At 36.5% G+C, this 15,223-nt stretch overlaps 1 protein-coding gene across 3 annotated transcripts in view; it reads right to left on the minus strand.

The window, feature by feature from the left end:
• The window catches only part of LOC134542231 (DNA-directed RNA polymerase III subunit RPC6), a 54,187-nt gene that overhangs the window by 3,416 nt on the left and 35,548 nt on the right, over positions 1-15,223 (minus strand). Inside the window, exons 4-6 of one of the 3 annotated variants that reach the window (XM_063386320.1) lie at positions 14,341-14,592; positions 12,208-12,276; positions 8,824-8,985 (exon numbers count right to left, since the gene is read on the minus strand). In XM_063386320.1, the coding sequence (XP_063242390.1) occupies positions 8,824-8,985; positions 12,208-12,276; positions 14,341-14,592 (483 nt within the window). The remainder of the gene's footprint in view (positions 1-8,823; positions 8,986-12,207; positions 12,277-14,340; positions 14,593-15,223) is intronic. The other 2 variants (XM_063386321.1, XM_063386322.1) reach the window with 2 other exon arrangements.

Raw genomic sequence — 15,223 nt, forward strand, 5'->3', positions numbered from 1 at the left:
AATAGTTTCTATCTTGAATGAATATCAAAAGAAAATAATTATAATTTACTGAATGATTTGAAACGTAATGTGTCGTTTTAACGTTTCATTAATTTTAATTCTCTTACTCTCCCCAAACATAATTATAGATCTGTAAATTTAAAGTAACATGATAACTTTTCGTAATTAATCACAATTTTACTTGATACTTATACACATACATGTTCTTGTTATTTCCATAGACAAAACGATAACAGTTTCTTTCTATCAACACAAAATAAAAACCGTCAATTTATATAAACAAACATAAACGAGAAATCGTTATAATGGATGGCGCTAAATTTGAATTCATTTTAACACGCCCCTCTCAAATTTTTGCGTCTCTACCAGGGGCGTATTCTCCATGAATGCAATGCATGCAGTGCATGCTCTAAATGAAACTAATATTTTATGGGCATTGTGGCATTGATCACTATCTCGCTGTTTAGTTCTGTAATTGTTTTCTGCTTAAGTTATTCCCTTTTCTTTATAGCTAATCTCGTTCCGTTCACGATTTGTGCGACGTGTGGCAAACAAATGTATTAGCGCTACCTATTGACTACAGCGTGAATGATACTTGTAATAGTTCCTCAGATTGTCGCGGTACGGCGCTGTGGTGTTCTCTAAAGCCACTCTCCAGATGTGACGTCACTACCAACTCTCGCGAAGATGGGGTCGCATGCATGCACTAGTTGCTTCTGCATTCACTGATCAGTAACACAGCGCGGCCACGAACGAGTCCATTTAGTGTCTGTTCAGTCGGTTTTTTTTTTAATTTGGGTTAGAATTATATAACATTCATAGACACATTTAGTTGTAATTCAACTCTTAATTTTACTATTTTTCCTTTTCACTGCAATCTTAACGCGTGCGGCGTGGGTGTTTGTCGCAGCTTGTGTTAAGCTTATGTGTCACGTGGGAGGTGCAGGTGCTTGAAGGTGACATTTTATTCAGCATGAACAGGAGTAGATTGTGTGATGGTTAGTGATTTAGTGATAAGTTTACAATTAAGTTTGTTGTAAAATTGTAATTTTGCAAGATGAATAACTGTAAAAATGACGTCGTAGAGACTATTTTTAATAAACCTTTTCAATCATGTTCATTTGATGAAAAGTTAGAAATCTTAAAAACGGGCGCCCGACGCCAGCGCTTAGTAATCTAAAAACAGATAACAAAACTAAAAATTTTGTACGGACATTTAATCCTGAGCTTTATAACAAAATTGTGTGGTTATGTGGCAGTGAAACATTAACAAAACTCTTCTGTTGGCCATGTTTGTTGCTTGCAAATGAAAAATCACCCCGGAACTGTAAAGACCGGGGTTATTCAGATCTTAATAATTTTCACACGGCAATTTCAAGGCATGAAATGTCAGTCTCTCATATACATGCGTGGATATCGCTCGGTACGTTCGGCAAAAGTAGGGTTGACTTGCAACTGGATTCACAGAAACGTGCAAGCATTTTAAAACACAATGAAACTGTAAAACAGAATCGGGTAATACTGAAGAGACTGACTACAGCTACATGCTTTTTAGGGCAACAGGAACTGTCATTTCGAGGACACAGGGAAAACAGTGATTTTAACAATTGAGGCAATTATGTAGAGCTAGTTCATTTGTTGGCTGAGTTTGATGACAAATTGAGAGTCCACTTGTCTACAAGCTCTGTGTTCACTGGATTATCACCAATAATTCAAAATGATTTAATTCAAAGTATCAATGATGTAATGATTTCGGAAATAAAAAATGAGATTAAAGAAGCAACGTTTGTTGCTATTTTGCTTGACGAAACATGTGATGTAACAAATTTTTCACAGCTATCAACAGTGTTAAGATATGTGTACAAGGGGCAAGTATACAAAAGGTTCGTAGGCTTTCATGATGTCAGTGGAGACAGGTCAGCAGAGGCACTAGCAAAACTTGCAATAGACACTCTTGAAGTATTTCAATGTAAGGACAAACTGGTCGCGCAGACGTATGATGGTGCGGCGGTCATGGCCGTACATTTGAATGGTGTGCAGGCAAAAGTTAGAGAGGTGATTCCTCATGCTGTATTTGTACATTGTTAAGCCCACAAGTTGAATTTGGTGTTATCGCAAGCAGTTTCATGTATAAGTGCATGTAGAGTGTTTTTGCTAACCTTAGCGACTTTGTCAGTTTTTTTGTCCATTCCTCAAAAAGAACCAATTCATTAGACACTATAGTGCAGAAGAGATTTCCTAAACTTGCACCGACAAGATGGAGTTATTCAAGTTGCTTAGTTCAGACTGTCGCTGATCATAAAGTAGAACTTGAAGAACTGTACGAGCACATTTTAGAAAATCCGGAAGACTGGGACACAACTGCTATTAACGAAGCTCGTGGATTTCTTATGATGTTAAGGGATTTTCAGTTCAACTTCTTGTTGTGTGTATTTGGAGAGTTATTTTCGTTGACAGATGTTACATTTAACATTGTGCAGTCAAAATACTTGGACATTAAATTTTGCAGCAAAGAAGTTGAAGCTCTGAAGGATAAGTTAAACACAAAGAGAAATTGCGATTTTGATAAAATATGGTTGAAAACTGAAACCGTATCTGACTGTGAGCCTGCAAGGAAGAAAAGAAAAGGAAACTGCTCAGAAGCCACTGTAAAGGACGATTTTAGGAGGATGTACCTTGAGATTTTGGACACAGTAATCATGCAGCTGAATATTCGGTTTCAATCGTTGCATGATTTGAAGTTCATTGAAATGTTTGATTCAAAAAATTCTCAACATTTTCAGATGTTTTCCCCGAGGAGGCAATTCAAAAATTAAGGACACTCAATGGAAAATTTTTTGATATTGTTAGGCTGATATCTGAATTGAGTGCTATGTTTACATCTAAACATTTTGAGGGAAAGACAGTGCAAGAAATGCACCATTTCCTGTATCAAAATGAACTCCAAAGTGGACTTCCAGAACTCTATAAACTGTGTGTAATGGTTTCAACTATTCCTGCTACATCGTCATCCATAGAACGTTCGTTTTCTGCACCAAGACGAATAAAATCATTCAAAAGAAATGCGCAAGGACAAAGTCGTTTGTCTGCACTCTCCATCATGTCCATAGAAAAAGATCTGTTGGTGCAGATGAAAGCCCGCAACTCGTTTTTCGACGAAGTCACGGAGCAGTTCTGCAGGAAAAACCGCAGAGCCGAGTTCCATTATAAGTAAATACATGGTGAGTGACAATTTGATATCTTTGTTAATTCTTCTCTCTAAGTTTATCACAAAAAATTTAATGTTGTTACCAGTTTTATGTTTAATTATTTTTTTAAAAAACTGCCTAAACAGCACCATTTTGCTCCCTGAAAACCAAAATTTTCCGGGAGAGGGCCCCCGGACCCCCCTTCTTCCGGGGGGAGGGGTGTTTGGATGTATTTTATATTGCATGCGTTACCAAATTTGTCAGGATACGCCCCTGGTCTCTACAGACTTTTAATCCAATTGCTTCTGCATGACGATGATGCGCAGGTCTTGGAAGCGGCTTTGTGAGAGCATCAGCAGGCATCATTTCTGTTGGTATATATTTTAAACTTAGTTCATCATTTTTCAACAATTGACGCACAAAATGGTATCTTGTAGCAATGTGTTTAGTGCGTGAGTGACAAGTAGCATTTTCTGCAATGTATTTCGCACCTCTGTTGTCTGTTCCGAGATCTATTTTTGATAAATCAGTCAAGTTCAATTCCAACATTAATTTTCGTAAATACAAAGCTTCGCGAGATGTTTCTGACAATGCTACATATTCAGCTTCAGTGGACGAAATTGCAACTGATTTCTGTTTCTTCGAACGCCATGATATTGCAGCTCCACTTAATGTAAATACATATCCTGTGTATGAAATTCTATCGAAGATATCATTTGCATGATCTGCGTCAGAATATCCTTGAATCCCATATGAGTTCTTCTTAAATGCTAGGCCATAATTTTGGGTACCTCGTAAATAACGTAATACACGTTTAGCTGCTGACCAATGAATATCTTGGTACTTTTCATTGAACTGCGATAATCTGTTTACAATAATTGTAATGTCCGGACGAGTTGCGATTGCCAAATACATCAATGATCCAATTAATTGTCTGAATGGTTTTTCTTCACTCCCTTTTCGATTTGAATTTCCATCTGGTAACTTTGCTTGATGTTCACAGGGAGTGTTTACAGGATTACATTCTTCCATGTTAAATTTTTTCAAAAGATTGTTTATATATTTTTGTTGACTCAATATAATTTCACAATTTTCTTGATTAATTTCCACTCCTAAACAGTGTCGTGCTAATCCTAAATCTTTTACTTCGAATTCTTTTGCCAGACCAGTATTAATTTCATTTAGCTTCTTTTCATTCTTTGATATGTACAAAATATCGTCAACGTAGACAACTAAAATCGTATACTGACCTTCACTCATGTTGTAATATAAGCAAGTTTCGCTTGCGGCCGAAATAAGTCCAATACCTTGCAACACTTCACTTAATCTTTTATGCCACTGACGACCAGCTTGTCGTAGACCATAAAATGCTTTCCTTAACTTACAAACTTTATGTCCTTGTGCTAGTGTCAGGAGCATTTTTTGAGCTTCTTTTCCTATTTTGCTGTTTATACCATCATTTTTAATTATTTCTTGTAAAGCTTCTTGAATGTACTCTGGGGGTTCCATAAATATTTCTTCTTCTAAACTTCCATTTAAATAAGCTGCGACAATGTCCAATTGAAAAACTGGCAATTTTTCGCGAGCAGCCAGTGCCATCAAAAGTCTAACAGAATCTAATCTTGCTACAGGAGCAAATGTATCAGTAAAATCAATCCCTTGTCGCTGCGTAAAACCACGAGCTACAACTCTTGCTTTTCTTCATTCAAGTGTTCCATCGAGCTTTAATTTATTTTTAAGAACAATTTTACATGTGATAACTGCTCTATGTTTAGGACGTTCAACTATTTCCCAAGTATTATATTTTATCAAACCTCGAATTTCTTCAGCGATAGCTTTCATCCATTCAGCTGCTTCGTTTCCAGTCATAGCTTCTTTCAGTGTTATGTTAACAAAGTTTGCTTCTTCGATTATGTCAATTTCATTTTCTGCACCACCAACAAATATTTCATCATCACTCATAACTCCTTGCGTTCCAGTATGGTTATAATTTTCATATTCTTCTCGATCTTCATTTACTTTTGCTGTTGGTCCAGTGTTATAAATTTTACGCGGTCTTCCTCGCTTACCTAATCTCTCCAATCGTGGTCTTCCGGGCATTTTATGCAAACTTGGCTGCAAAATTTCATCTTGTGCCTGTTCTTTTTTATTTATTTGCTCATTTCCTATTTCTTCATTTTCTTCCTGAATTTTATTTTGCATATGTACACATTCAAATTCATCTTTATTTCTCTCAATGGTTTGACTTCCCTTTTCTTCATTCAAAAATTGGTTTTCCAGTATTCGTACATCTCTTGCTACAACAACTTTCCTTTCGACTGTAATCCATACTCGGTAGCCTTCAGAATAACCTACCAGCACACCTTCCTGTGATCGTGAATCAAATTTTGATTTTCCTAATCCTTTTTCCAAAACAAATGTTTTTGCGCCAAACACTATCAAGTTACTCAAGTCCGGCAGTACTTTGTTCCAAGCTTCAAATGGAGAATGACTGCCTAAACTAGACGTTGGGCACCTGTTTCTCAAATAATTTGAAGTAAATACTGCTTCAGCCCAAAATCCATGACCTAATCCAGAACTTATCAAAAGACATTGTGCCATTTCAACTAATGTTCTATTTTTTCGTTCTTCCATTCCATTTTGTTGTGGCGTATAAGGAACTGTCAGATGTTGACGAATACCATTTTTTTTAAGAAATCATCAAATTCCTTATTGCAATATTCTTTACCGTTGTCTGACATCAAACATTTTATTTTACGACCAGTTTGTATTTCAACACAAACTTTGTATTCCTTAAAAACTTGAAAAACATCACTTTTATTTCTAATGAATCGAACTTCACACCAACGAGTGCTGTCATCAATGAATGTGACAAAATACCTAGCGTGTCCTAATGACTCTGTTCTTGATGGTCCCCAGACGTCGGTATGTATTAATTCCAATAATTTTGTAAATTTTTCAGATTTCTTGGGAAATGGCAAGGCGGTCATTTTTTCTCGTAAACATACCTCGCATGTTCCCAACTGCTTTTCTCCATTTCGCTTGATTCCAACAGCTAATCCTTTTCACGGAATCTTTAACAAGTCTTCTTCATTCAAATGACCAAGACGATGATGCCATAACTTCAAACTAGCGGAATTATCACTTGCAACATTTGTTTCTTCTCTACTACCGCAAACATAGTATAGATTTCCAACTCTTTGTGCTAACAGTTTTAACTTACCATCTTTCCTGAAAACAGTTGCACCAGTTTTGTGAAAAGTGACTGTATTTTCGTGATCCGTGATTCTCGCAACAGATAACAGATTTGTTCTAAATTCTTTTACTAACAGTGTATCATTTAGTTTTACTGACCTGTTTACTTTCCCATCCGTAGTAGTAACTTGCGCAGTTCCTTTCGCAACAATTTCAATCTCCGCACTGCTAGCTAACAAAACATTTCCATTTGTTGATGTCATATTTAGAAACGCTGCTTCATTATAACACATGTGAGACGTGCAACCACTATCCAGACACCATCGATCATCGCTTGATGTAATCTTCGTATGTAAAGATTCCTCGGTAATTTTCTCTTTCATTTGGAACACATCTTCAACTTCAGATTCAACTTTTGACGAGTATTCTTGACCATCATCACTTAATTTTCTGCAACAATCAATTTGCCTTATGTCCTATTTTATTACATTTAAAACAGTTGTATTTGAAAGGCCTATTAAAATCACTATTGTATCTACGTGGACTTCCTCGATATTGCTTGAAACTTTTCTGATTTTTCCTTACCCACATAACCTCAGAATCGTCTGTATCTCGTTGATTTTTAGCTTCATACCTTTCGATAATTTTTTCTTGAAGAATATCCGGTTTTGGCAATTCGTTTTGAGACTCCATTGCACATCTAAACATTTCAAAACTTGGTGGTAGTGCGTTTAGAAGTAACATTGATTGTAAATCATTGTGCATCTCAACACCCATAGCTGACAGTTTTGCAATTATATCAGAAAACTCCATCAGTTGTGTGTGGAAATCATAATTTTTCATTATTTTGTACGAAGTTACGTGTTTTAATAAACTTGCCCTTTTTACTGGTCCTGTGGAAGCATATTCTGACTTTAACTTATTCCAAACTTGCTTTGAAGTTTTTAAACCTTTTACCATATGTAATAAACTGGGATCTATTGCAATTATTAGATCTGATTTTGCTTTAGCATCATCATCCTCCCACTTTTCAACGTCTCGTAATGAAGCGTCCTTACCTTCAACTGATTCTGGTCTTGGCTTTCTTCCATTTACGTATACTCATGTTCCATTTTTAACCATCACAGCTTCAATTTGAATTGCCCAAGTATCGTAGTTCTCCTTTGTGAGAGGTTTAATCGAACTTGACGACAAAGACATCTTAAAAAACTTAAGTCTGATCAAATTTTCACGAAGCACAACTTTTACATTCAGTGGATCAAAAATTTATATTTTAAGCACTCTGGGCCCATAACCTGATAACTTTTCGTAATTAATCACAATTTTATTTGATACTTATACACATACATGTTCTTGTTATTTACATAGACAAAACGATAACAGTTTCTTTCTATCAACACAAAATAAAAACCGTCAATTTATATAAACAAACATAAATGGGAAATCGTTACAATGGATGGCGCTAAATTTGAATTCATTTTAACATAACAGAACTTTACATTATAGCATTCTCTCGTAATTTATCGCAGTTTTTGTACACTGTTGGAACTCAAGTAGTCCCGGGACACTATAATTCAAACTACCTATTCCACACATCCCACTGTTATCATCTTTGCCTTTTATGAAAAGACATTTTCCTACATAGTGAATCCAAGTCGTCATCATCATTAGCTGCAACTCCGGCTGCTTTCAAGTTTGTGAGTAACTCCTTGTGTAACTTGTACAGCCAACTCACTGCCATATTAAAAAAAAAAAAAAAAACTGCTACCCCAACTGCACTCCTACCAGCAGGGTGGCACTCTCACTACCAGAGCTTGTGAACACTACTCCAACACCCCGCTGGGAGCAACATCTACATGTTTAAATATTTTTTAAATTAATTAATTAAATTAATTAATTAGTGTTATGATTGTCACTTATTGTGTCGTGCCTAAGACAAAAATTATGTAACTGTTGGGAAGACTGTTACTAAAAAAATATTAAAATATTAATTTTTAATAAAAATACTTAACTTGCTAAATAACATATCAAATATTGTGAAACTCTTTTAAACTCACAAATTTTGCTCACCAATCATCCAGAATTAGAAATGAGCTGGAAATAAATTAAATGTCTGTATTTTGACCACACACATCAGATATAAGTATGATTCATCATCCAATCACTCCATTCAGCATTCAGTCTTCAAATGATTTCACATGGTCCTCATTTGACCCACAATTCCCCATGCCAACCAGAACATGTCTAACAGAGAAGAGTAACCACGCGCCTGTGTCATGATGCACTATTTCTGCTCACTTCTCAAACACACATGGGCAAAACATAATGCTTCCCAAAGAAACCAGTTACTTTGAGGTTTTAATAATTATTAAATAAAATGTTGCTCTCTTGCTGCTAGCTGACTAGTGAAGTGATGGCATGGCCCCGGTGTACCACTCACCGGACACACCCCGCACGGCATGCAGACTATCCCGGGGGACGGCAGCAGAGACTTGATTGCACGATACAGACGAGTGCTATCCATAGCCGTAGAGCGCTCCACCTTGCCATCGTACACCAGGGTGTCAAGGATAGTTTCCATGTCATCTACTGAGAGTTGCACCTGCCACACACCACCAACACCTTTACACCTAAATTGGTAATGTAATCATAATTACATTTAAGCAGTTTTGGCCAGGATTACTTTCCCTTCTAGTTAATGTGTAGTTGTATTCCTCACAAAGTTGTTCTGCCTTGCGTTGTTTTTTTTTTATTACGTACAAATTTTAAAGTAATTTTAGCTCTTTTTTTTTTTTTTTTTTTGTAAATTTCTCGCCTTCTGACAATGTAAAAGTTTTAGTGCCAATGTTCTCTAAATTTTTAAACATCTAGTCCCTCTGAATCCCTATGTGTATGTCTGAAACTAAGATTATGCTTCACTAATTACACCTCGTTTGCCTCCTTGTATCAGCACAAGGTTTTTCCTACTTTCTGTTCTTTACTCGTCAAGCATGATTGAAGGGTACTGGTAGCAACGATCCCAGTTCACTTCAACATTACCAGCACAGAGATCATACAGCAAGGCTCACAATTACATTTACAAGTGTGTCTCCATTACAGGCTGCTTGCAGTTCTAGAAAACCTATGTATGGTTTGTTTAGTTAAAAAATGAATATTAACAAATAAAAGAAACATATCTTGTTTATCTCTCACTTTCTAAAGGCATGCTTAATTTGCCTACTTCCTCCAAGCTTGGAGACATGTCTAAGAAGCAGTCCAGTACCTTCGCTTCTACAGGCCCTTCGACAATTGCTGGAGAAGGGTAGCAACATAGAACATAGTATGTCCACTCCTATCAACACCCTAAATACCAGCGACGAGCACATTTAACGGGGATAGAGGAAGAAATAGGTCATGATCATTGGCAGTGAAAACTTTTTGTGTCAAGATATTTGTCAAAATAGCAAGGATGTCAGAACATGTCCATGCATTGATTTGTCTGCAGATTCAGAAAAAATTAATCCGTGTTCGTGTTTCCTCCAAAACTCATATTATTAAAATTAACCTTGGAAAGAATTAAAATATGTGTAATAACAGTGCATGTAAAGTTCAATTTAAGCTGCACAGAATTAAGGGCCCCACCACGTGGATAGGCATGTGGACTTGGCTAGCGACTCCGTCCCAGAGTCATCACATGGCCCATGTGACAGCTAGGCCCGATTCCCCCCTTATCCCTATAAATCGACCTAACCAGCCCGCTCTGAGCGGAAGGCATGCTATAGTACTACAGTAGAACTCTGGTCGTCAATGACTCTTTGGGTCCCGGTCTCTAGGTAGGGAACACACGTGGACGAAGAACAAAGTGTGAGTGGTCTCTGATAAAGGTTTTATTTACAAATTGTTACTCAAGATTAGAATTAGTATCAACTTTAAAATTAAAGAAACTGTAAAAACACACCAATAGGAATTCCTCTGGCTTACATGCGGACCAGGGCACCCAGGTGCGTAGGAAGCAAATATTTGATGGGGGGGCAAAGGAGAGTATCATTATAAGTGGTGGATTTAACAAAGGGGGTGTCCGGGGGTTCTCCCCGGGAGAAAAAAAAATTTGTATTCTAAGGAGAAAAATGGTGCTATTTAAGAATCTTTCGTACATAAAAATAGAATGTACTACTAGCAGAAATTTTAACTTTTTTTTATAACAAATTTACTTAAGGCTCGGCATCACAAAACAGTGTTCACTTTTCGCCTCGTAGAATTCATTTTAAAGGCAATTTGTTGAATTTTCCCACTGCACAGAGTACATAAATCACAAGCACCTTCAAATTTAGTCCCCAGATATCATCAAGTTATCTAGAGCTGTAGAAAAGGCAAAGATGTATTTATAATTAAAAATATGTTTGACTAATTGCATCATAACTACATGACGGTGGTTGAAGATTAATATTTGTAGTGTGAGATAATATATTTTGCCAACTATCTATAGCTATAGTTACATTTTCTTAATATGTGCTAACAAACAACTGCAATAATCAAAACAAGCTATAATCAAATATTTAAGTGAGGCTGAGCCTTGAGTAAACAATTTAACAAAGACTTCATTATCCCACTCATTGCCCACTCTTAAGTAAATTCATTTGAATATCAGGACAGGAGAACTCTTAATGTTACACACCTTTAATTAAATATTCTTAGATGATGCCAATATTCAGAATGTATTGACACAAGCATATGGTGTACCTAGTGTCCACTGAATATTAATTTAAAACGTGACAGAAAAACTGCTTTACCATTAATAAATCTGAAAATATAAATATCTTATGATAAGTTATATGACAAAATAACACATTCAAATCACAATAGTATAACAAAACTCGGAATAGTGAGCCGTTCTACATATTACTATCATAGCATTTTTATGTTCCTCATAACTTAATTTACAATACATTAAAACATTCTCAAAATTCTCAGAATTATTTGTACGAACAATCCGTATTTTTTCATTGACAACTACACAGCTACTAGAAATGGCATCACAAGTTTAGATGTAAAGGAAAGAATTATTACAGCACCCAGACTTCATGTTTTGATGAGTAGCAACAGAAAAATTAAACTTTACCAAAAACGCTCTTTCTCTCGTCCTTGCGGCAGACAAATTCTTTCATAACCGACTTGATGTCTATTGATGCAGTTTTATCACTATGGATATGAAGCAAAGTCAAATGAGTGAGACGTCTTTGGGACATTGAAGATCGCAAGTATGCCTTCAAACGACGAAGTGCACTAAATGAACGCTCTGCAGATGCGGCTGAAGCAGGCACAGTCATGATGAGTATCATGAGTCGAGTAACTTGATCGAGCAAAGCACGGGTCGTATCACTCTCTTTACCCAACTTTTCAGCGAATGCTGCACAAGTGTCGGGGACATTTCCACGAAGATTCTTCAATAGCTGTAACTGTGTAAGGAGACTGTCTAAATTAAAATCTTCGGCAAAGAATAAAGTAACGCACAGACAAGAAAATCCCACAAAACCAATTAGCATTGCAATGAAGACAATGCCTCTTGTTCATCTGATTCAATGGCCGGGCAAAACCATCACTTTGCCCGGCCATGAAATGTTATGGCCGGGCAGTCGCCTGGGTCGCCCCCCCCGGTTCCTACGCGCCTGAGGGCACCAGGTGACCTGGTTTAGAGTACGAGTCGTGTCGTGTTGTTAAAAATATCCTTAAAGAACTTAAATTACTTAGCTAAACAGTCTACCACCCAGAGTAGCCTCAAAGATTAAGAAAAAGGTTTCAAAATTAATTAAATGCAGTGGATACTAACAGATCAGTTAATACATACAGTGAAGTAGATGAGGTGCGGAAGACGTCCTACACTCCGGGCGGCGATTGAGAGAGACTGGGCTGTGGTCTGGGTGTCACGGTGGCGGGAAGCAATGGTGTTACAATTAAGTCATTTAGAATTACATTACGAATCAACCCTTCACATACTTATTACTAATTAACAATTAATTATTATGTATTATTTTTACATACATATTATTTAAGTTTGAACATAAACTGCCTGCGAGAGGGTGCATTTAGTAAGTGCTACATCCTTACAACACACCTGAAAACACAAACTCTTGGAGGGAATTGAAGCAATGAATATATAAAAAAAATACAATCAATGGAATTGAGTAATTAGGGGGGCACTGGCTGTAAGCATGCCTCTTGCAGGGTGAGCTAACTCACTCACACCCGCACCTGTTGGTGGGTGGTTTAAAAGAAGTTGATGGTGGAGAAGGGGTCTGCAGCGAGCGAGGCACATCAAGCTTAGGGAGGGCGTAGCCCTGTTCAATGTCAAATTAATGTTATGTGTTTCAACATGTCAGATCAGCCTGGCTAAATAAGTAATTCTAACAGTCAAGAGTACATGAAAACATTTGCAAAATTATGAAACACTATAAAAAGCGGTTGGAGACAGTTATTAATTTGGATGTCGATGAATTTACAAGAATTGATAATGAATTTATGCTACAATAAAGAAAATATTTTTCAAATAAAAATTCACCATGACCATCATTACACATCCAAAACACCTTTATTATACCTTGCACAGAAAGTTTGCCATTAAAGACAAAAATGTACTTTTTCGTTGTTATGAAAATGGATGTATTTGAAGAAACATTACTATTGACAAATAAGTCCTACAGTTACGATGTAACTGGGTACAGCCAAGGAAAAACTTTGTTCTTGGAACAACTGCAAAGGCTTACCATTGTACATTCATGTACCTGACCGACATCTGTGATGAAAATAAAACTGTAAATTCTGTCCACAAAAAAGTAAAATACAGCATGGCCTGGACCAGCAAATGTTAAGTTTTCTCCCAAACTACATCTCACGTAATTAACTTATGAGCTTCTGAGCCGCACGACATACTGGGGCCATGTCTGAGAGGTGACTGAAGGACAACAGTTACGCCCTCCCACATAGGGGCGTGGTAGTCACCTAGGCCCACCAACCAATAATAACATATCTCCTATACTTCTTATAACAGACAAAAATATTTCCGAAGTTCGTAGCAGGGGACTTTCCCAATAAAAATCTCTAAATAACCTTCAACAAAAATTATAATCTATAAAAACTACATAGTTTCACCACTGTATAAACACTGAACAATTTTCCCATGCTATCATTACAAGTCAGAAAATGCTGGAAGTTTTCTACTTCATATAAACATTCAGTTACCGCAAAAGTGACCATGTTATAGAAACAACACAATATCCAAGCAATGAATTTAAAAAAATTAAAATTACTAAAATAAAGCTAAATTTAAATAAAACAAAAGACTAAAAACATAATTCCATACATGCCAATCTCAACAATTAAAACTATATAATAAGGGTCATATTTCCTTCCAGCAGAGAGTTTTTGAAACTCTATAGTTTTTAATTTATTAATTGTTAAGTGTATCAATGTTGGCTCTAAGACTCCTGAAGGCCAGCAGATAGAACCAAATGTTACAACAATTTATTAAACATATAATGTTTGTATTTTTTAATTGCTTCATGCCGCACTACATTATGTTATTAAAATAAGTATTTAAATAAACCAAAACTGTCACTGTGTGGCACAAGAACACTAACGAGCGACCATTGGAGTTACCATCCGACAGAGAAGCCCCATATTGCCACTTCGGGTAGGACATCTTCAGCACCTCACGGACATCATCTTTGCTAGTCATGTTTTGACTTCAATCTGGTAACTTAATTACATTATCAAAAGAGTGGATATGTATCTATAAATTTAAATAGCCTTAGATGTGTTAACAGTTTTAGAGGTGATTCCGTTGAATTTTAAAACTGAGTAGAGCACTGAATTTTATCTTCTTTCGCACCTAACAAACACCAAGCAATCTAATCACCACCCGAAAGGCTCCAGTTAACGATAAAAGCATTGGAGTACAGTCCAACCACTGTAGAGGCAGTACCTTGCTGATGCCCAGCTCAGAGATAAACCTCCACACGTCTTTGGAAGAAGCATAGGCCATGTTGCGTGCAGCCAGGGGCCCACCCTTGCTGTCGAGGGTTACCCCTGCTTTCTGCTGCAGGAAGCGGTAGCACTGTTGGTTCAGCACATCCACGAACTCTGCCTCAAAATCCTGGTCACAGTACCATGCACCACCCGTCACACTGCGGTCCGGCTCCAGGTTGTACAACATGTACACCTTCTTCTTGCTCGCCTGCAACACATGTGCCAACTCTGTACATTAATTGTAACATATATTTTTTTTGTGTTTTGAGTGGAAAAAATATTCTCTTTGTGATTGTAGTGAAGTAAAAGTTTTAATATTGATTACATCATAAAACATGTTTTCACTGACCCAACCATGAAAACATCAATATAATGGATATACTTGTCTACTATACTATAAAAACTATGGATCAAAGAATACTTCTGAACATACAACACAAGTTTCATATTAATTTTTTTTTATTTGCTAAAATAAATGTTTAATTAATGGATATGTATTTTACTAATGTTCCATAGCTCTGGAGACTTACGTATAATTCTATGTTATAAATTTTTCAAACAGAATGTGAAAGAAACATTTTGTTTTAGTATAATTACTGAGCCTACAATCAGGAACAAACTGTTATAGTGAATAACATTCTAGAACTAAAAGATGTCGCAATATAACCTGACGTGTGTCCAATTGTTCCATAAAATACAACTTTATACTGAATAGTCACTGATAATTATTAAGGTGGTCAAAATTGTGTCTAAAGAAAAAAGAAGAGTTAGTAAATGTATTTATTTGTGAGTGCTGAAACTGAAATATTTTATGTAGCATTGCCATGTATGGCTGGAAC

Source organism: Bacillus rossius (genome assembly GCF_032445375.1).
Source record: "Bacillus rossius redtenbacheri isolate Brsri chromosome 4 unlocalized genomic scaffold, Brsri_v3 Brsri_v3_scf4_2, whole genome shotgun sequence".
NCBI lineage: Eukaryota > Metazoa > Arthropoda > Insecta > Phasmatodea > Bacillidae > Bacillus > Bacillus rossius.